Source organism: Apodemus sylvaticus, chromosome 2 (genome assembly GCF_947179515.1).
Source record: "Apodemus sylvaticus chromosome 2, mApoSyl1.1, whole genome shotgun sequence".
NCBI lineage: Eukaryota > Metazoa > Chordata > Mammalia > Rodentia > Muridae > Apodemus > Apodemus sylvaticus.
In genome coordinates, this window is record NC_067473.1 from 58,233,996 (window position 1) to 58,257,457 (window position 23,462).

At 44.6% G+C, this 23,462-nt stretch overlaps 1 protein-coding gene and 1 long non-coding RNA gene across 2 annotated transcripts; one reads left to right on the forward strand and one right to left on the reverse strand.

Annotated features, from left to right (window-relative positions):
* Positions 1-1,223: 1,223 nt before the first annotated feature.
* Positions 1,224-9,241, forward strand: LOC127678451 (uncharacterized). The gene is made up of 3 exons (XR_007976565.1): positions 1,224-1,318; positions 6,014-7,254; positions 8,910-9,241. It is a non-coding gene; the product is annotated as an uncharacterized LOC127678451 (long non-coding RNA).
* On the reverse strand, positions 2,713-23,164 carry Slc35b4 (solute carrier family 35 member B4). The gene is made up of 10 exons (XM_052173406.1): positions 22,926-23,164; positions 16,994-17,107; positions 13,566-13,668; positions 12,327-12,376; positions 9,505-9,586; positions 9,236-9,296; positions 7,684-7,793; positions 6,454-6,529; positions 5,318-5,393; positions 2,713-4,556 (listed from the first exon to the last, which is right to left on the reverse strand). Exons 1-10 carry the CDS (start codon positions 23,000-23,002, stop codon positions 4,310-4,312), a joined length of 996 nt encoding a protein of 331 aa, XP_052029366.1. The 5' UTR covers positions 23,003-23,164; the 3' UTR covers positions 2,713-4,309.
* Positions 23,165-23,462: the final 298 nt, after the last annotated feature.

Genomic DNA, 23,462 nt, shown 5'->3' on the forward strand with positions numbered 1-23,462 from the left:
TTCTTCCCGAACATCAACTGTACGGTCAGATGCACACACGTCTCTTCCTTCTTCCCTACCACCAGGAATCAAGACAGCAAAAAGCTGGGTAGTAGCATTCTTTGGCAGTCTCCCAGGAACTGCTCCCCACTCCTTTTCTTGTCTGGAGTCACTGGGATGTCCCCTTCCTTGGCTGTAAGAAACCATTGTGGAGAGGGAGGAAAAGGCCTTGGCAAGCGTTCACTTTCTCATGTAACACATGTCAGACATGTTGCCAGGAGCTGGCAGTTCAGAAATGAATTATGCATGCTTCCGGCCTCTTCCACTCCTGGAATGTCTAAAGTGAGGAAACTTTTAGAAAAAAAAAAAAAGAATTATACTATAAAGTTGAGAAGGGCCAGTCTCAAACCCCAGCTCTGGTAGTAGCAAACATATTCCAGTGCTCAAATTGTTCATAACTTATTTCCAAACCTACACTGACCACTGGTAATAATGAGCACATATCTATATTCCCTCAATGTCAGCTTGAACTGCCACAGACAAGATTCAGTCAACAGCTTTCAGCAGAAAGCCACTGAGCCCAAAGCGCTTTGTTGGTGTAGGAGTTCCTCTTAATTCTATCTACCTCTAGCCGAAGAGAAGATTTTGGTCTCAGATCTTTAATGTGCTTTTTCCTCCAAGTACACCATCTGCTCAAATACCATGTCCACCACCCACAGCTAATTCACTGGTTTAGAGTTATCCCTGACTCCATTCCCCTTCTCTGTCTCTAGGCCACAAAGAACCAAACTAGAAGGGACATGCAGCAGCGGTTCTCTGCCCCTGGGACGAGCTGGACAAACACATGCAGTCGGTTCCGACACAGCGTCCATGCTCACACTCCCTGCAGGCTCTCTGCCGGGTGCTTCCCACACACTGCACCCTTGCAAGCGAGGCTTACAGAGACATTAGGCAAAGCTTTCTGATGGATATAAATAACCTAGAGAACTCCTAAAAATTACCAAGAGGCCCCAGGGAGCAGAGGCCAGAGCGGGCACTACGGGTGTTACTCAAAAGGAAACAGCCCAAGGGGATGCAGGTGCAGTTGGGAACCCAGGAGTTAGGAAGAGCAAAGGAGGGGTGGGGGTGGGGAGACTCTAAAAGTGGACCCCAGCATGGAGGAGAGGGGTCACAGGAAATGACTGCAGGTTGAGAACCCTTGCAACCACCTTGTGTTCCTCCCACACCGGAAGTGGGCGGCCACAGGTGGCACCAGCAGAGAACTGAGTACTCTACATTGTCAACTGGGCAGGAAGAAGGGGAAAGGAAAAACAGAACAAACCTCGTTGGTTACTAAACGGTAAGTCTATCTAGTGTGTTACTGGTTGTTTCAGTTGGGTGAAAAGAAAAGAATCCACAATGTGTATGGGGCCCTAGGTTTGATCCTTGGCACTGCGAGAAAAAAAGTTTAACAACTGGAAATACATTTCTAATAAAACTGATAAAGATGGCGTTGACAACAGCAGGGTGTGAGCTATTAAGTAGAACCCAAGCATCCACCCGTCCTGTCACCTCATAAGCGAGTCATGCTGTGGTGTACGCACACAGGCACACTACATTTCCTGGCTAGTGTTCTTTGATATTTGGTTTTTACTCTAGAGCTTTATATGTCTTAAGCTGTATTTTGAGACAAATGATAGGCTCTGTCTCTGACAACGAGCAAAGGTGTTTAATAGGCATTTTCTCTACATTCCGGTGAGCCTGGCCCTTGGTAAAATGGCTTACTTGCCCTTTTAAAACCTTTACAGTCCACATAAAAAAAAATAAGCAAAGAGGAGTGACTTTTATAAAGAATGATTTTATGGATGTCTCGAGAGATGGTCCTATTAAGCGGATTAAGCTGGTGTAGGGAAGACAAACATCATATATGAGCTCGTATTTGTAGTTCCTGGACTTTGTAGAGACATAAAATCATGGTGTGTATTCAATCTGAAGGAAGAAGCCATACTGTTCAGGGAACAATGGGGCCTAACAGGGGGGCAGCAAGGGGAGAGGCGAGTAGGGGGGCGTGCTCAGCTGTCGGAAAGTGTCCCACCGCAGGGCTCTGCGTACTGAAGATATGCAACAGAACCTTTAGAACAGCCATTTTACAAAACTCCAACTAGCGTCTGTTAGACACTAACTAGTGTCTATCGACAGCACGGGAGGGAGGACGCAGTTGGCGCACCTGCGTGCTTGAGCGAACACTCCGTGTGCTCGGTTCCTGCAGGTGATGATCTGTTGTGAGTGTGCTCCAGTCCTTACCTGATCCTACATCTCCTTCAACAACACGGGCAAAGGGATACACATTCTGAGACCCTAAAGGTCCAGTCAGATCTTGTCCGATTCAGCCAGTCTCAGAGAACTACAAGCCGTGTAGTACTTCCCCCGACAGAAAAAGGGAAGCTCTAGGTAACTGAAGGTACAGCCTCTTAGGAGCAGTCAGAACGGAGGCCCAGGAGCCCGGAGGGACAGGTTCTCCTGTTAAACTGGGAGGAAAAGTACTTTTTATTACTGCCTTTTTAAGGGGATATTTAACACTTGGTATTTATAGCAACATTGGTCCAGGCAACCCCACATATTTCAAAGGAGCTAAGGAGCTTTTGGGACTGTGAATGGGTTCACATCGCCTTTAGTGTCTTTGAGAAGAGACCATTACCAGCACTGAGAAGCTGTCAATGGCCAGAATGACAATCAGTCTGTAAACCCGGGGACTTCAGTGGAGAAACAGTATCTGCATTTAATGTAACAAAAAAGCAAAGCAGTTTAACTGCCTTCCCAAGAACCCAGAGGACAGTTCTCTCTGCTGCTACTGTTCAGACCCATCACAGAGCATTTTCAGATGCTGCAAAGAACTACAAGTGAGCCCAGGAGTTACGGAAGGAGAGCCACACCTCAGTCTCGGAGCACAGTCAGCACAAAGAGAAAGAACGGACGGCTGTCGTCTGTGTGAGAGAAACAGTGCGAGGGTTTAGCTGTTTGCAGAGGACAGATGGCTAGGTGAGGGTAATGAGGGTCTGGCTCCAAGTGAAGAAAAGAGGAAACGAAGTAACATGGACGTCCTTGTTCTTCAGTCACATCCAATCCAGCTGAGGGCACACAAGCACCACGCGCTATGTGACAGGGTTACTCTTCCTCAAGAGGATCCAAGAGAGGGAAACCAGACCTTCAGAGTGATCAGCGGAAAAGAGGCAGGCCTGGTCCTGTATGTAAACATGCTATGTCATACTACCTCTCATGCACTCACAAAAGCAGTCCCAGATCTATGGGAAAACAGGACTCCACCCTGTGGCAGCTGGGGTTTGACCATACTCACACCTGTGTCTCAATCAATCAATCAATCAATCATCGATGACTTGACAGGTGATAATTTTCATAAGTATCTTCTGGTTACCAGGCCTTAACACCTCTCACAGACACACATTTGAAACGCATGTAAGTGTGTGGCCAGGTTCACAGGGGCAACACTTTCAGGATGCTGAAAGAGTGAGATGTATTGGGCCACACTCCCTTCTTCATCTCCATGAACAAGGAAGCCAAGGGGCTTCACCTGGGAGATGAAAACAAAGGTCTCCTTCTTCTCCACTCACTTCTTCCTTTCTAATGTGCAATGAGGGCTGGAGGACTGCTCTAACTACAGAAAGCAGCAGCGAAAGCAGCATGTGATCTCTGCACTGATTGCACAATTAGTATGAAATGTGGTGGTGGGATCTGCTCCAGCATCTCCAGCATCACCAGCATCTCCAGCATCTCCAGCACCTGGCTCATGTACCTCAAGGGCTCTCTGCTCATGGGGACACCTGCTTCTCCCCCAACCGCTGGAGGAGTCCAGCCTCATCATTCCTGAGGTCTAATTTTTCGAACGTCGACTGGATCGTTCAGTGCCTGACTGTGCCTGGAACACTGGCTGTGCTCAAGTGTGGAGGGGTAATGGGAGGAAAGAGTCCATAGGCCGCCACAGCAAAGGGTCAACGGCAGCAACAAGTGCAGCACAGGTAGAAAACTAGAAGCTCTGAGACTTGGAATCCAACAAGTATGGTTCTGGTAAAGAAACAGAAAAGCAAAAGCAGAGGCTCCCCGACAGTCTGCTGGGAGCCTTGTTCTGTTTATTCTATCTCAGGGATGCCCATGTGGAGTCTACAAGTGCTGTCTGGGTAGCCATGAAAGCAGATGAGTCGGTCTTTCAGAGGAAGCTCCGGAGCCTGTCTCCTTCAACACTGTGGGAGTTTGACATCAGCCAAACTGAAATGATGGCCAGACCTGCAACAGAGGCCACTCTCGCATAACACCGTCTGTCTGTCCCAGGCAGACCTCAGTCCTTCTTGTCATCTTTTTGCAGCTGACTTTTTGTGGCCCCTAGGTTTTTCCACACCTCTGTGTACATTAAAGTCCCAATGAAGACAAACAAGGTGCCCAGCCAGTGCCACATAGTGAACTGGTTCTGGAAGTACAAGATAGAAAAGATGAGGCTCACAAACTTGCGCAGAGTCACAACCAGTGTGACAGTGAGGGAGGTACACTCTGTTGTCAGGATGAACACACCCCGGATGCACACGTATCTGGAGGAGAGGTTAAGGCTGTTCTCTGTAAACTAGGGTTTAGGTTCGAGTACTGGCTTCAACTTGACACGTGGAGAACATGTGAAGATCACTCTGCAGACTCTCCTTAGCAGGACTTCCAGAAGGGCTCTGGCCCTGGCACTCCTAAGTCTGTTACTATGGACGGCCGTTAGTTTATAATGAAGGTCATCTCAAAGTGAATGCCGGAGCGACACTCTCAGGAGTGTGACCCTACTCACCTTACTCTGTCTTGTCCTCAGGCCCTCTGATCTCTCCTGAGATCTGTATGGCAAATCTATGTGGTTTCAGAAGGAGGCAGACAACCTCCATCTGTTTCAATACTTTAAAGAGGCCACGATTCTTGTAGTAGTAAGGTCCTTCGGCTAATATAATTAGTTTTAAATTAGTCTTAATTTGAAGGTTGTTTCAGAACTTTGCAGTGACTTATAATACTCATGAATAATAACTCTTTCCTAGGATACTGGGAACCCAGGCAGGAATCTCAAGACTACTTCATCTTATAACATAACCAGCTATCAGCCAATCCACGGAGTCCTGTTTCCTCTGTGGGATCTACCTGACCTTCTGCACCATTACTGTCTCTTTCCCTTCTACAAAGGGGCTTCAAGAACAGGTCTATCTGTCTCCCGCTTACCATATAAATCAAGGCAAAACCCAAATTCACAGTCCTATATTGTCAGAATAAGCAATCCTCTGCCGAAGCAGCATGGAGGCACAGATAAAAGAAGACTAAAGGATACTGAGTCACGACATTCATGAGGAGGTAGAACCACATGATGGGCATAGTCACACCGATGACTGGAACCTGATAGAGCTCTGCAGAAGTGAAGAGAGGACATGATCATGGTGGCAGGGACAGTAAAACCCTGCGTCTTCTGAACAAGGTTATGCAGGCAAAACCAGTAACAGGAACAGCATCATTTCCCTTAAAAAATAGTTGGCACGCACATCTCTTTACTCACGTGGTCTCAGTCTATGCTAAGCACAGGAGTGGAGCTCTATGGGAATTCCCAGGATCTCTACAAACCATGACATTAATAATGAGAAATGATGTTTTGTAATTCAGAGCCTTGCGGTCTCTCTTACATACTACTTTTGTAACACATTTTTAGGTCAAAAGTCGAAGGACACAGCACCAGCACAGCAGAACAGGCCCAATGTGGTATAAAATGCCTTTACTACCTGTGCAGTGTGCAACATAAACCCTTGACTTAAACAAGGCTTTTCTTATTGTTCACCTATCTACATAAATACTTTTAGATGATCAGGCTGTGTGTGTGAGGTCTTTCCAGGGGACTGAGTATCTATCATCAACTTACCGCATAGGCACTCTAAACAGCAATAGCTCATCTTCATACAGACACTTCACACTGGTTTCCACTTTCTTTTTTTAAATTTTGTTTATAATTACTTTATCTTGTTTATTTTATCTGCAGCCAGGAGACAAGCTCCGTCATCATTTTGCTCTGTCTTGCTTGGCGCCAAGGCACCTGGGATCTGTGAGCCGCTCTGCCTTTCATGGCAGAAGAGAACCAGAAGCAGCTGGGGTGCCACCCACCTTCTGGGGCACCATCCCGGCTGCACACCCGGGCCACTTGTTGGCATTCTCAAAACATTTAGCATTCCATGCTCAAATGCGAACACACAATGCCAAAGGAAAGGAGCCGGCGAAGGAAACTCGTACCCGTGGAGAATAGGAAAGAGCTTGTGAACGCTCTCACTGCGTTGACTACTGATTAACAGCCCTGTGTGGGCACCCGGAGGGGCAAAGGTTCAGATGAGCACGAGATAAAGCTGTCCTCGAGCCAAATGGAAAAGTGAGGCTTTGCCTCAGAAACTGGCAGGGAACACAGCCACATGACCCCCCCAGACTTACCGGACTTATTGAACAGAACAGCATGCTCATAGATATCAGAGGCCAGGAAGATGAAGCCGGGAAGTGGAAGGGCATGCTGAGGGAAGAAATGGATTACAGAGGTAACTGCAAACCCGCCGCCACTGCCGCCACCGCACCATTACAGTAGCTTTACAATGACTCAAGCAGACCAGGGAGCAAGAAAGCCCCTCTAAGGTGAGGGGTCTAGTGCCTCTGTGCCCCCGACATCATATAGCATGACGTCATATGGAGCCGGATGGGCACCATAAGCCAGGCAAAGGAGTAGGTCCTCCCCTCCACAAGGGAAATGGGGACCTCAGCACATAGACACTGTGCCCAAAAGGAGTTGCTATATACTCTATTTGGAAATTACAAGGCCCACACAGATTTTAGAGGATTTAGAAACTAGTGTGAAAGAGATCTGAAGACCATCTATGGACAAGAAAAATAAAAACAGTGAGAAGAGGCTAAAGAAGAAGAGGACATAAGCCCGTGACAACTGCCACCCTCCTCACTACAACACACGTCACAGCGACTCTTGCTGTGCTGTCACTGTGCTTCCCATTGCTCTCAATGAAAGATACAAACTGGATAGAATGTTTACCATTTAAAAATCCCCAGCCACAAACCCCAAGTGAATGTGTCAAACTGCCTGCTGGGATTAACTGTGCACCGGAGGAACTGTCTCCAGGCCTTAGAGGGCAGTGAGTTCTCCGGTCATATTCCAACAGCAGTAAAGAAGGGGAGGAGGAGAGCTACAGGGGCGAGTGCCAGGTGACGCTTTATGATGAAGCAGCTCAAGTACATGCAGTGATGTGACCATGACACGACTGAAGCCCCTCTGGGGAACTCAGGCGCGGAACTCCCATCCCCCAACTGCCCCACTGATAGCCACACTCCTGGTGGTTAGCCACACTCCTGGCCTGTTGCTTTGGGACTTATGTTCTCCTTCCAGCTTTCTATATTGGTTTAACAATTTTACCTATAGGAACTTTGTGGGCCTTGGTTCCTGTCCTTTAAATGTTCTATGTGGTTGATCATGATCATCTCATATGAATGCCTGCCACTCAAAATACACATTATCCCCCTGCCTAAAATACTTCAGTGTTCTGCCTAAAGGCTGGTTATGAATGGAAACACAATCTGTCAATCAATCTTATAGGATTTCATCCAACACAACATATCATAAATGGAAAAGTTCATGTTCCCAGAGTTTAAGAAGTTGCTTACATTATAAAATAACGCCTCCTTGGAGTGTTTCCCAAACTGTCTGTACAGAGTCTCTTGAAATATTCCCATTCTTGCCGACATCAGCAGAGCAAACGTCAGTGCCCCAATACCTAAAACACATCGCCCAGGTTACTAGATACCTTCCCAAATGTTTTCTCAAGGTGACAATGTATAGTTCTGTAACTATCAAACTATAAGATATGCAAAATTTAAAACCACAATGCTTCTAGCGAATCCTTCTGATTCCCCGGGTCCCCATCCTACACCTATTTCTGTACCCTGAAACAGGAGGAGATTGTGCACACATCTTTATTCCTTGCTTTTCTCAGGAACTTCTTCTGGACCTTTATGTCCCTTATTAAATGTGTTTTCAATGTGATTTAGGTTCTGTACATCACCCTATCATGTGCTTGTACCACATTTAAATGTCTTGATATGAGACCAGTTAGATTTCCAGTTATTTTGCTGAAATCAATATACACAAAAACTTGAAATGTTACTTGCTTCCTTAGGACACATTTTCATAAATGGAACTATGAGTCAAACATCAAAAAAAAAAAAACCTTTAAGACCTTTAAAAACCTCAATACACAGCATTTCTTGAGAAAGGTGATCGATTCACTTTGCTAGCGGCTTGTATGAAAATGGCTGTTAGCCTACTCTTACATAGTGACTGCGCCATTTACCATCTTGCCAAAACTGTAAGTCAAAAATGAAGTTATCATAAGTGCGTGTATAGTATGTTGTGTGTGTGTGCATGTGCACATGATTATTATATTAAGAGAGTACAAGATTACTGGACATTAATTTTTCCCAGGAATTGTATGTTTGTATGCTTTGAGAATTTTCTCATTGAGTACTTTCCTAGCAGTACAGAGATCTTTGCTCTGAAGAACAGCAACTAAAGGGTTAATTAATTTCCAAATCCCAGATAAGGAAGACACCCTCTTCTCTTTCCTTCTTTCACCCAATCAGGGTTGGCCTGCTCCTGTTCCTACCACAAACACTGGAGTGTTCCCCCCAAATCCGTGTGAGTGAGGAGGCGGCCCTAGAGGAGTTGTCTAATTAACTCCACACAGAGATATTTGCATTTTTAAAAATTCTCATGAGGGTTGACCTGGGAACACTGCCACATGGAGCAGTTAACTTAGGAAGAAAATAAGAGAGTTAGGAGTGCAACCCTGGAAATTTAGAGTCAAGAGTTCTAACACGCCCTTCTTTTACAGGTCCTTCTAGACAGCAGACTGGCCATGAAGAAGCAGAAGAGTCCCTGCACAGTAGTCCTGAGCAGAATGGTAGACTTTTCTCTCTTGTGCCAGTGACAACCATGGGAAACACGGACTTACACAGAACACGAGGCCTGAAGAGTCAACACCAGCCTCTTAATTTTTTTGAACACTAAGGTTCAGCGATGTATTGGTCCCAAGTGCCACTCTCCTCCTTGGCATAATTAGTTTAGCATAAACTTCTTGCCAAGAAACATGTCCCACAGGAGAAGCCTCAGCAAATGTAAGTGCAGAGGTAATTAGCTTCTTGTAAATACTGTACTTGCCTAGTAACCACCATGCAAATGCCTGGAATCCATCCTTGTCACTCAAGCCGGACTGGACAGTCTAGGAAATAAGAAAGCACACTCTGTACAGGGACCAGAACTGCGACGACGTGCAGAGATGCAGGGAGAGTGTTTCTGCTGTCCACTTCCTCCCGTTCCTCCCTGAGCTGCGTCCTTGCATTACATAAACGTTCTAATTATTCATAGGTGCCTGATAATGGGGCCCAATGACAAGTAGCAAGCAGAAATGATTTAAAGCTGATTCTTACCACCTGCTTTGCTGACATGAAAGTGCAAATAAATATCCCTGCAGACACCAGGGCAATGGAGGTATACTTGAACATACTGTATCTGAAAAATAAGGACAAGACACCTTAGGAAAGGAGACACCGTCTAATGGGCTCGACCGCCAGGCAGTATGTACAAAGCTCGTTAGTATCATTGGGGTTGCTCTCCAGTAGTTTTCTTTAACAGTTTGTTGACCAGCAGATTGTTTTATTAGAAAATGAAAATGAAAACCAAACCAGAAAACAGGCACACACCAGATGTCACATGACTGCATCTGCTCTGCAGAAAGCAACAATGCAGCCCACCCAGTCTTCCCCAGTATCTGTGGCCTTTCCAGGCCTAAGAGCGCAGAATTGAGTCTTCAAACACACACTGTTCAAGAGGAACAAGAGATTACCAGGTACTAGGGTCAAAACTTGGGAAATAATGTCCATTCTCCAGGAGAGCTATTTCATTAAAAACAATCTGAATAAATTCAATGGTTTTGTAAAGTGTAGGCAATTCTAAATAAAGGGAGGAATAAAAGATTCGTAGAGGGCAACATAATTGGTGACATTTTGCATTAACTAAAACTGTATCATTATGAGCCCCCTCAGAGTCTCCGTAATCAAGGAAAAGGCCCCAGGAAGGATGAAAAGAAATTAAACTCACAGAATGAATCACCATTACTTTTCTACTCTGGTACATTGTATCTTTTGGTTACAATAGCTCATCGTAGGCTGACTGGCTACAAGGCTGAGAGAGGGATGAGGGAATCCACAGAGAAGTGAGGTAAGGAAGTGGAAGGGGCTGGTCAGGAAGAGGGGGGCTTAGCGGGAGCGGGAGATGGACCAGAGGGCATGGGGATGAACACAGTCAGAATACATTATATAGCTATCTCTATCTATATAGACATATAGAGATATAGACATATATATAGACATATATAGAGAGATATAGACATATATAGAGATATAGAAAAATACAGATATATAGTTATATACATACTAATGTATATATGAAATTATAATGTATAGTTAATTGCATATAATCAATATATGCTAATAGAACCTTATATAAGAAACATGTATGAAAAAATATATAAAATTTTATGTATAAGAAAGTAAGAAAATAAGCCAGGAACACAGTTTGATGGCAGAATATTTTTCTAGCATGGATAAGGCCCTGGGTTTAATCCCTGGCACCAGGGAGGGAACGGGGAATGAATATAGGGATGTTAGAGAAATTCCTGTTCTGTGAATGGTCAAAGGCTCAGACTCAAGATAACAGATTCCAAATAAACTCTTAAGGGAAACAGATGCTGAGAAGAATCCCTGACAATGCAAGACTGTATCAGGAGACTATAATGCTATATATATGTATATGTATATACACACACACATACACACACATATACATATACTATGAACCAAACCAAAGCTTAGGGAGGAGCACAGGTCTGCTCCAATGTGAATCTTAGCTATCCACAAGTATAATCATCTTAAACAAAAAATCTGGCCATTTACTATGTACACTTAAAGCAGAGAGGACTGCAAAGAACTCACACGCAAGAGAACGTATCTGGGGACTCCACAGTCTCTGAGGTTCAGGACACAAGAAGAAGCCTATCAAGATAGGACAGTTGCCCTTGTATAGCCCTTGTTACCGAAAAACTGTAGGTTCTAGAAAAGCCGGGGGATGTGGTGATGCATGCCTTTAATCCTAGCACCTGGGCGGCAGAGGCAGGTGGTTCTCTGTGGGTTCAAGGCCAGCTGGCTGACATACCTAAGTGCCAGGCCAGCCAGGGTTACATAATGAGACTGTCTCAAAAACAATGTCAAAAACAAAAACAAAACCCCTTTCTTCTCTTTCTAAATGGCAGATCCCCGCCCCCAGCCTAGAGAGCCCCAATACCGAGAGACTAGGAACTGGACAACTGAAAACATGGCACCACTTGTGCAATTTTGGTTTGAACAGCAAGGTGACCTTGCTATGAGAAATCCTGTATGGCTTTACGATCTCTCCCTTGTCTCTCCAGTGAGGGCTGAGGCTCGAGGGAGAGGTGGGTACTGTGAAGACCCATCCTAGGATGTTTCTGCCATTTCCACCAGAGTCCAACCACTCCGCTGGCCACAGTTATAAAGAGGAGCCCCAAACCTTCTGCTCCTTCCTCATCTATCTGGGGCTTCACAGGGAATCCCTTAGCATATGAAATCATTCCCAATTCGTTACACCCATGAGCATCTTACATGTGGCGAGCATGAAGATTAATGGGAAGAGTGTTTGCAGCACTCACGAGGCCCAGGATTTAGCCCCAGGAAGAAAGCACTGCCTAGAACGGCTGCCCCTCAGGCCTGCCGTGTACTCCCTGGAAATGCTCCGTATTGTATCCACGCTCTCTAACCTGGTGGCCACTGGCCATGCAGGGCTGCTCAGCGTTTAAAGCTGCAACCAGCCAAAGAGGGAAAATGCTGCCTTTTCTTCCGCTCAGATAGTTCTAGGTTCACACGTGGAGTCTCGTGTGGCTAAGGTGACCATACTGCACAGGGAAGTTCTGTGTCGACTAATTTTAGTTGGCAAAGCACGGAAGATCCAGTGCTAACGAGAGCTGTTTGGCTCCACAAGAAGCCACAGCGAGAGCCTCGGACCTGGTCAGTTGCCTTTGGAAAGTCATTATTGCCCATGACTCTTAGAGAAAGAAAACAGGAAAAGCCTGATGGCCAAGAAGAGTCCTATCACCACCGTGGGGGAGGGAAGGGGAGCAGTGTGCAGAGGTGGCCTGGAGTGTCACTTCCACGTGCAGGACATGAAGGTGTACTGTTACCTTTTCTTCAAAATGATAATTCCTAGAATCATGTTGGCAATCAGAGAGCCCTGTAAAAGAAGACAAGGGTGGCGGGTTTAGTGCACTAGGGAAGAAGCCATCATGATGCATGATGGGTAGGAAAACTGACAAAGGAAAACATGGGGTGAAGGATGAACAGTCACTAAGCTAAAATAAAATAAAATAAAATAAAATAAAAACCTGTCCTGTGAAATAATAAAATCATTGCAAGATACAATATGAGTAAAAATGATCAATTCTCAGGGCTGGAGAGATGGCCCACAGTTAGGAGCACCGGTTGCTCTTCCAGAGATCCTGAGTTCAATTCCCAGCAACCACATGTGGCTGACAGCCATCTATACTGGGATCTAATGCCCTCTTCTGGCATGTGGGTGTCTGTGCAGATAGGGTACTCATATACATAAAATGAATAAATAAGTGTGAAAATTGGTCAGCTGTCACTAAAGTCATAACACAAGCTATGACTAATAGGGCTAGGTGATATCTGAGACCTACTTTTGTCAAATCGTCCAAGTATCTACTGCATAAAACTTTTAGTGAGCTTTTCCCCACCTCCATTCTTAATAAAGTAAGGCATGCTGGGATCGCAAGGGTGTCAATCAACCAAATGGTATGTGTCAATGTTTTGAAGGCCAGGTCACCTCAGTCACTGTAATTATTTCATGTGAGTCCCTATGGGAATAGGATCCTTAATCCTACAGAAGTCCCAGGCAACAAGATAATGACAGTGATTTTGTGGACTGCGGCCATTCCACCTCTATCCCGTGCCTTCTGGGAACACGCGTACTTCTTCATACAGCAGTTACAGAGACAGCTCATCACACATGAGAGAGACTCTTCATCAACAACTGTCCTGACAGGTGAGGTGGGACAAGCCTGTAATCCTAGCTCTGAGGACGCTGAGGCAGGAGGATGGAGAGATCCAAGCAAGCCTGAACTACAAAACACAGCCCTGCAAGGCACAGGGTGAGGGAAATCAAACACATAAACACAACTTCCATAGTAAGTATGAGCTCAAAAGCAGACAGGGGAAGGAAAGAGAAGGTAAATCTACTTCCCAAGGAATTTTTAATTTTATTAAAAATATTATTAAAGATATATCGATCCTGAGATAGCTGAAAGTGGGCCATTGGCTTTCCTTCCCCAGGCCTCATCTGCCGTCCATGCAGAGGAACGCCGTCCTCCCCTGCCCACACACCGGGAGTTGGCAGCACTTACTGATCTGAATATCATATGCAGTGGCATGGCGATGTTCAGATTCAGGGCGTAGTTGTTCACCACGCTGACAGTGAAGAACATGGTTACCATGATGGCATAGTACCTGCAATGACAGGGAACGTCACACAACTCACTTTTACAAGGAACTCGGATATAGAAGGAGATACACATATTCCGTTTACAAGACATTTGGAGTACCTTATCACATAAAGTCAAATATGTAAGGATACACACAAATACTTGACCGAGTCAGACTAGCATGGGGAAAGTCTGAATTACTAAATATGTTTAAGGACACACTTGAATATTTTTCAAATAACTTAGAACTAGGTTCTCCAAATGTTGCATAACCAATAACAAAGTTAACAGATAATCCTTTTTAATATTTTATTTCCTTGTAGATATATTTCACAGGACTCTGGAGAATGACTACCTAAAATATATCATTTACAGATATGTATATAATATTATTTTTTCTTAATTTAAAAAAAAGACCCCAAAGATTTGCTAAGTCAAGATTATGTTCAGCCTAGCTATTGTGACAATTATTCCAAGGCTGAGCCAGGAGGCTCTAGAATAAAGACGCTACCCCTTGATTTTAATAGGATTTATACTTAAAGTCAGAGTATTTTATTTTATTTTTGTAAGACAAGGTCTCTGGGTAGCTCCGGGTGGCTCTGTAGACCACGGTGGCTTTTAACTGTCAGAGATCCGCCTGCCTCTGCCTCCTAAATACAGGGATTAAAGGTGTGCATCACCACTGCCTGGCCAGTCTTTGTCATTTCAGAATTCATAGGTCTTAAAATTAAGATAAAAATTAAAAATTAAACAAAACCCCCTAGGGCTTAGAGACGAAGCTTGGCTGGCAAGTGTATCTTGCTTAGTCGGGATGGAGCCCTGGGCTGCCTCACCAGTGCCACATGAAGTGGGGAAACAGGAGAGTCGTGAGTTCAAGGTCATGCTCAGCTCTACCTCAAGTTTGAAACTAACTAGAGACCCCATCTTGGAACTATAGTCATGACTTATAAGGGGAAGGGAGATATATAATAGTAAAGGGATACTATGGGCAAGTAAGTTCAAGTAAATAGATTAAAACATTTTATATTTATATGTTTTCATCTTTACCTAGGAAGTAGTCAAGATATCTTTCAATATGTCTATATCACTTTGTCATGTTCTTGTTGGTCAAGGGATTAAATATCAGCAATTTCATGAATATTTTTAAAACTTTAAATAAATGCCTAGACAATCTGGAGCAAAAATGAACAATGGTTCTGTGTTGTTCTTAAAATATTCACCCTTGGACAGATTTCTGAACAGTTTCGTATCTGCACATCTGAAGAATCACCCGGAGCCTCACACTACCCTTCTCTTTTGTTGCTGGTTAGATATGGAGCTGGACAGAGCCCAGTGGGCGGGCACAGCCCAGGCTGGGTCACCAGTCTGAGGAACCTGACAGCTAACACAGAGAAGAGAGCAACAGGCATGGAGGACTAGTGTCGGCCTCCTCACAACTGCTAAGGCACATCTGTTAGTGAGCTTACAAGGCTTCTTGCCAAATGTCCTAGCGATGAGAAGCCACTGGGAAACAGTGTTTATCAAGGTCTTTCAGGATAATTAATTTAATTCTTCCATGTGACTACTTATATAACAGCCTAGAAACTGTTTGTGGAGATGAAAGACCTAAGCAAAATAAAATAATCACTGTAAGAGGCTATGCTAATGAAGACGAGACCTTGGGGAGGGGCTCAATGGCGGCAAGAGGGACAGGGTGCAATAATGACAGGTAGAGGCAGGGGGGACATGTTGGTGCATACCTTCAGCACCAGCACTCAGGAGGCAGGGGCAGAAGGATCTCAGTGAGCTTGAGGCCCGCCTGGTCTATGATGTGAGCTCCAGGCCAGCCATGGTTAGGTAGTGAGAGGATGAGGTAGAGGCTGAAAAGGTAGCATGGCTGGAGGAGAGCGCTTAGCCAGCAGGCGTGCTATTATATACATCTGGTTTGGTTTTTTTAATTCGGTATATTCTTTATTTACATTTCAAATGATTTCCCCTTTTCTGGGTCCCCACTCCCTGAAAGTCCCATAAGCCCTCTTCCCTCCCCCTATTCCCCCATCCACCCCTTCCCACTTCCCTGTTCTGGTATTCCCCTATACTGCTGCACTGAGTCTTTCCAGAACCAGGGGCCACTCCTCCGTTCTTCTTGGACATCATTTACTATGTGGATTATGTCTTGGGTATTCCAAGTCTCTAGGCTAATATCCATTTATCAGTGAGTGCATACTATGATTCATCTTTTGAGGCTGGGTTACCTCACTTAGTATGATGTTCTCCAGCTCCATCCATTTGTCTAAGAATTTCATGAATTCATTGTTTCTAATGGCTGAATAGCACTCCACTGTGTAAATATACCACATTTTTTGTATCCATTCCTCCATTGAGGGACACCTGGGTTCTTTCCAGCTTCTGGCTACTACAAATAGGGCTGCTATGAACATAGTAGAGCATGTGTTCTTACTGCATGCTGGGGAATCCTGTGGGTATATGCCCAGGTGCTTGTTACCACCAAGGACCTACTCCAAGAAAGCAGGTGACTGATTGGAAGACCCAAAGGTGTTAAAAAAAAAAAAAAGATCAGATTCCCACTGTGATGTAAATGCTGGCCTGCAGGAGCAGATAGTTTATTTAGACGCTAAACCCAAAGGAAAGTAAAACACCTAGTATTACAGTAACAGAAACTTAAGGTAAATATTAGTAACATTCAGAAGCTACAAAGGGAGGCAGCAAAAGCACAGGGATGAGCTTGAGTCCTGGAGACACTCAGGGGAAAGTCACTCCCAAGGAAACTGAGTGGCACCACTGTCCTCAACACTTGCTCCTAGGAGGACGCCTCCATCAAGTCGTCTGACACAAGAACAATCGCATTTGTCCTGTGGGGACACCTAGACTGATAGATGGAGGGCTGGCAGTATCATTTTTTCCTTAGCTTGCCAATCATTTCTTTTAATTGAAGTGAAATTCACACAACCTAAGATTACCCATCTGTGAGCAAACAACCCCGTGACGTTTAGTGCTGTATTCTTACTGCTTCCTTATTTCCAAAAGCCAATTATTTTCAAGATGCTAGATAATACCACTCTTAGCATAACCAACAATTCTACCAACACAAAAGACAAGTACATAACTACTGTGGTCACCCCAGTCCTTCTGACCCTGTGTTATACACATATACACTTATCTCCATCACTGCTATTTAAATGTGGTAGGCAGGAATTTTATCCTAGAAATAGGTTTCTAGAATGTAATAATGTAATTCACGAAACTCATGTCTCCATTGTTACCCAAACTTGAGAAGCATGCAGCTCATACTTGTGCGGGCACTGCTTTTTAGGTTTTAAAAGGACTCGATGAGACTGAATGTGCCAAACCTTATTGGGATAGCTGGTGGCTTCCTTCCCAAGTCAGCTTCAAAGAGGAAGCCTTCCACAGCAATAAATAAGAACTGCGCAAACGTGACGATGTTCCCGCATCCTGGATGTGCCCTGCACAGTGAATAACAGAGAGAAAAACTGAGGCACAGACTTACATGAAGGGCACTACAACATCAGAATAATAGAGGGGCTAGATTTTGGCAGTCCGCTGTCTTTCCTCATCTTGGCTCTCACACCCCACGGATCACACTGGCCAGGTGGTGACAGAGCTTTAGACTATACCCAACGATTGAAAAATAGTTCTCAGGATGCAAAAGAGCCTTGATATTTAGACAGGGCACAGTATATAAATCGACATAATTGTATGTCTATGTAAGGGTGATTAAGAAAAACTATCAAAACATGGGTTATGGGGCTGGGACAATAAAGCAAAAAAAAAAAAAAAAAAAAAAAAAAAAAAGACTGAGAAATCCTGCTCTAGCCCATGGCGGCTCTCCACAGTCCTTATCGTGGTGAGTCAATACATCAGAGTTGAGGGATATCCCTGGAGTTAACAGATCCTTTTCGGAGCTCTATGGCAGAGCTGGGAGTCTTCCACGGTGACTATTAGGAACACATTCCATAGTATGAACACACGTCAGAAAGTTATTCCTGACATCCCTCCTGAGACACTCTGAAAATCAGTCACAATGTCGACAGTTTTCTTGAACCACCCCTCCCCCAATCCTGTTCTATCACTAAAGAAATCCCAAGTGCGCATCTAAATTCCCCCTAAGACTCGTATTAACCAGCTTTAGAGTCTGTCTTCATCTTAACCAGAGACACCCACCTGACACCACTGAACAGAGGCTCATTAAAGCAGTTATACAAGAATACAGTGCTAGCTAATAAAGTCAACTCCGTTCTCTACTGGTGCTATGAATACTGTACACTAAAGGCAAGACATACAAATTAGCACTGGGAGTTAGGGTGACTATTGCTGTGATGAAACACCATGACCAAAGCAACCTGGAAAGCAAAGTTCTCTTGGGCTTACACATCCACATCACTGTTATTAAAGGAAGCCAGGGCAGGAGGAACTCAATCAGAGCAGGAATCTGGAGGCAAGAACTGATGCAGACACCACAGATGGGTGCTGCTCACGGGCTATGTCAAGTTAACATAAAACCAGCCAGCACACTAGACACGCACTCCACCGCTGAGCTATCCCCAGTGCAAACCCTTAACCACACCCCTCACACACAGTAACAAGCCAGGAATACACCATCTCCCAAAGCCAGGCTCGCCATGGGAAACGGGTGCTGTGCTTAAAGCTCTGCTGCCTGTGAAGGTTTCTTGAAACCTACTGCTTTAGACACAGCTCAAACATTTTGTCTTTCACAGTTACTTGGTTCAAGAGACAAGGCTAAACTTTGTAGGAACCCATAAATGGTTGTGTAAGACATTCCTCTCATTCAGGAAATCTAATTAAAACCATTAGTCAATACAAGAGAAGGATGTTTAACTCTAGAGGGTTCCCAGCCCAGAGCTAGCCAATTCTGTCCTGGCTGATCTCTGGGAACCCATGGGTCAGGCTGAGCAGGGCACTGCAAGCATGTAAGCCTAGCATTGTGGGGGAGTGAGGCAGTGCTTTTCTCAAAATTATAAGGAAAAAAGGAAAGGGGCTAAAGCTATAGCTTAGTGGCACTGACAAATACTTCCTTAGTATGGAGGAAGAAGCCACATGAAGCCCTTGTTCCTGGAGAGGCTCACCCTCCCAGACCTGGTTTCACTGTCCTGGGGGTGAGGCCCTGGGAATCTAGACTTTCAAGGGTTCTCCCACTGGATGCTAATGGGAAAAGGGTGTGCCTGTTCTTGTGCATGCAAGCACACGTGTGTTCTGCGTGTTCTGCGTGTTCGTGTGGCCCAGAGCTAAGAACGATGGTGTGCCATGTTGTTTCCTGCTGACATGCAAAGGCACCTTTGTCATCTACTGCGTGGTGTGGAAGCTAGGAGACTTCTAGAAGCCATTTTCTTTAAAATGGGAACAATGTGAGTGTTTCTCTCTCTCTGGTTTATTGTTGCACAGATGAACAGGTCCCGGAAAAGCACTTAACACAGCCTCTGCCACGTACTAGAAAGGAAACTAGAACCAGGAAGGTGGCTAACCTAGGCTCCTACACGCGGCGAGGTCTTCAACATGATGACAACTATCTCTTCTCTTTTCCGGTGTGTGTGTGTGTGTGTGTGTGTGTGTGTATCTGTGGGGGTATGTGTACATGTATGGGAGTACACTTTCGGACATGGACGTGTGTAAGCCTGAGATGCCAAGGTTGGTGTCCAGAATCATCCTTACTGGTTCTTAGGATGCCTCATTCGCTGAGGCAGGCTCTCTCAATCAAGGGCAGAACTCTCAGAGACAGGCAGCGTGCTCTGGGATCACCTGTCTCTGCCTTTCCTGGCTGGAATTACAGGCACTTTATGTGAGTTCTGGGAATCGGCACCCTGGCCCTCACTCTTGTACAACCAGCACTTTAACCATGAGCCATCTCCTCAGCCCAACAGTTACCCTTTTAAACAATCACACTGGACACCTTTTTTTCTTCCTTTATAAAATAAAAGCGATATATTGTTGCCATGAGAATTCAATAAGAAAATATGCACCAAACACCAAGCAACACTTCTCTGGCTTTCCCTTCCATTTTCTACTACAAGCTTGGGCCAGAGCTCTTAGAGAGCAGTTACTGGGAAGCAGCTCTGCATGGTGAGAACGAGCTCCCAGTGGGCATGACCTGGATCTCTGCCCTCGAGAAAAAGAAAACAGGCACTTGGGAGCCAAGCATGAACTACAGCAGCAAGAACAGTGCCTTTCATCTGTGCATAAACACACACACACACACACACACACACACACACACACACACGGTTAAGGGGGGCAGAGAAAAGACAGATGTCACTATTTTGAAGTTCTCTCCGTGTGGAGGAACCACTTGGGACAGAGTCTGGCCTTCACTCAAGCACGTCAATAGGGGAGCGGAGGCCTTACTTTAAGCAAATGTTGCTCTGACATACTAGCATTTGTGGAAAAGATTTAAAAAGTTTAAAATGTTTACAAGTGTATCCTTCATATGATCTTTGCTATTTTCTTTAACTTTCATGGCTAAGGTCACAGAGGTCACATGTACTGTGTTAGGTTGGACTTAATGGCAAATGACTAGGGTTGGCATATCACTGCTACTATTACCAGGCTTTAGATGGGCAACTGTGACCACCATCTACTTTTAGGGCGCCCCAGAATAAGTCTCACCAGGAATCATGTTCCTGTCCTCCCTCCCACTGGGTCCTCTGATAACTCTATTCTACTTTTGTCTTTCCACAGGAGGTGTATGATGCATTCCTACGATCCGACATTCAACACTCCTTTAAGCTAACGCAGAGAGCATCTTAGGGACACCGCTGGCACAGCTCAAGGAAAAGGGTTCCTTTAACTGGAAAAATTCACTTTAAAGCTTCAAAACAACAACTGGAAATTATTTTCCCAGAAATCTTTCCTTCTCTTAAACTTTATTTAAGGCATAACTATTAACTGCAGATACCTTCTCTTACTTGGGATTTTCTTTGGCAAAAACCCAAATTTCAATTTAAAAAAAACCCAGCAACTTTGAAGGAAATGACTAGGGAAGATGTTTACACCTCTTTTCTTTCTTTCCTGGACATAAAACTTTCTTATTTAATTCAATGTCATGTTTAAAGGGAAAAATAAAATACTTCAGACTGTTATCCTGATGTTAAGACACACAATACCTTACCTGCTTCATTAGCTGTCTGTGTGTGTGCGTGTGTGTGTGTAGCACATATGTAAAACATGTGTACCATGCTTTCAAGGTTGAGCATAAGCACCTTAAGAAGGGGATCATGATCTCAGTTATTACTGTGTAGCTGCTTATGCAGTATACAAGGTTTATATTTTATCACTGGCACCAAAAGTCTGGTCTAGAAAAGTCAGCAAGAAAAAACGGAATCTGTTTTTCAATTGGGGGAAAATGGCTCAACACTTCTCCTTTTCAACGAGTCTTTCAGCCTCTGTATTTAGAGTAACACCTGAGTGTCCCATGGAAGCCATTCAAAAAGCACAGCTGCTGCTCTATAATGAGCTTTCTATGGTAATTTCTATGGTAATTTGTGGATTAAAGCCACAAATTTCAAGATCTAGAAGGAACTTACATTGCATTAATAAGCCCACTTCCCTACTTCTAAAGGAAAACCTTCAGCTGTGCACAAAAATGCAGATTTACAAAAAAAAAAAAAAGATTAAATAAATAATTTGGACTCATTTACAAATTGATCCTAATAAAATTCTAAATAAACGTTTCTATAAAGAATGAAAAGACTTTATAAAAAGAAATGTATCCATTTCTGGATACATATGGAACTTTTCTGGACCATCAGAAAAAAAGTGTATTTCTGTACTGAAAACATTCTAAGGGAAAAGGCCAGGGAAGCCACCACTGTGCAGCAGGTGTTCCTCATGCATCTCCTTCACCCTTCAAACATATGGGGATGAAGGAGTTATCACCCACACCTCTGATGGTTGAGAAAAATGCTTTAGCCAAGATCTCATAAGCCAGGGCACATCGGTTTCCCATAATTTAGTGGCATATTCAATGCAATTATCTGACTTTGTTTTCATAGCTGGCTTGAATATATATCACTTTCTTATTTTAAAAATATATTAAATATATCTAAGTCCAAAGTCTCCTTCCTTTGAGGTGTATCCAGAAACTTTCTTTTTCATTTTCATATTCCTTTCCACTCCCAAGACAAGCGATCTTCATCACACTCTGCATAATAAAACGGTAAGCTCTCTAAGAGCAGACAGAGTTCACCATAAATAAACTACTTACTTCAGAAGGACTTATATCGACAGTATCAAATAGAATAAATCAAGTTCAAAAATGAAAGGGACCTGGAAATGTTTCTGGGGAGCTTAGACAGACACCTTCGACCCCATTTCTTGCTCTGCCACTTACAAATAGTGAAAAGACGCCCAACTTTGCATCTGTTTCACTCTCAACAAAACAATGTAACTCTTGGTCCCAGATAGTCATCTGACATAGTATATAGATTCAGAAACATGTAGCTAGTTACTCTGAACTGAAATAGTCCTGTGCTGCCTGAAAAAGGAGACCCAGAGAAGCTAAGTAACTGGCCCAGGCTATATTGACAGAGGAGTCAAACCTGAAATTACTAACTCGAGCTGTTTAGTCCTAATCGTTTTCCAGATCACCTCCTGTCTCTTTTCTAACTTCTGCCTACTGAACTTTACACATTTATTACCCAACATTATTTGTAAGACACCCCCACAAAGCCAACCCTGTTCCCAAGCTATACTTCAAAGTGCACACTTCTCAACTAAAGACATTATGTGCTAAATACTCAGAGACCATGATGACCGCTCAGTAGTTACCTGCACCACATCTCTCACATACGAGGATAAGGCAAGTGCTCACAACCATCTATCTCTACGATCAATAAAAACAGATGCTTTTGCCAAAACATGTCAATGTACACAAACGAAACTTTCTTTGCAACGTGTACAAAACAGGACTGTGAGAAAGTTTTGCTCCAGACAGACACGTGTCATCCATTAACTGGACAGAGAAAGGGGCTAGAGTTGGATGAGTAGTATTTGGAGAGGGTGCTCCTTGAGACCTAGGGTCAGTCACGTGAGAAAGTCTCCAGGCTTCAAACTCCCAAAGTGTGGCATGGAGATGCTGACAGCAGCACCTTGGATGTTCCTGTCACCTGGATGCTCACGAATGGAGGAGTGTGCCAGGGCTGCGGAGAAGCTGACTGCGTGGGTATCCCATGCAGCGGAGCAGGGAGGCAGCTAGGGCGAGCAGCCCGACTAGCCTCGAGAACGCGGGCACGGCCCGAGAGGGTCACTCACCGGGCCAGCAGCTCTAGGAAGATCACATTACTGCAGCAGCCTGCGAACACCAGGCCCACCGCGAAGGCCGGGCGCATGGCCAGTGTGGGGCACCGGGAGCCAGCGCGCAAAAAAAAAAAAAAAAAAGTGCCCTTTCAGATCGCTACACTAGAAAACCCGCGCGCAACATCACCACCGCCAGCAGTTCCCTCCCTGGGGGCTGTCTTGATCAACTCTTCCTCGGTGGCTGCCCCCGACGCGGCCAAACCAGGAGCTGTAGTTCTCAGTCATACCCGGTCCCATTCATTTGAGGGGGCGTTCAAGGGCTATCCAAACTACATGTCCCAGCAGACCGTGCGCCTTTACGGCAGGCGTGGAAAAACAGGCAAGTTTCCCCAAGCCTCGCGTGATCCAGTGTCGCATTGCCTTCTGGGAAATGAAGTCCCAATGCTCTTGGTGTTCAGTACCATACCGTAAAGGTTGGTTGGAATGGGCTTCAACAAATAGCTTGTATGTTTGCTCCCTGTGACTACTCATTAGAGTATTATAGCATTTGTA

Excerpts from the sequence above, each read along its gene's own strand:
- Slc35b4 (XM_052173406.1), bottom strand. The coding sequence starts at position 23,002 with ATGCGCCCGGCCTTCGCGGTGGGCCTGGTGTTCGCAGGCTGCTGCAGT. Across the intron at positions 7,794-9,235 it reads ATTTGCATGGTGGTTACTAG|GTATTGGGGCACTGACGTTT; the intron begins GCAAGTACAGTA and ends GATGTGTTTTAG. Across the intron at positions 5,394-6,453 it reads TGTTCTGTTCAATAAGTCCG|AGCTCTATCAGGTTCCAGTC; the intron begins GTAAGTCTGGGG and ends TCACTTCTGCAG.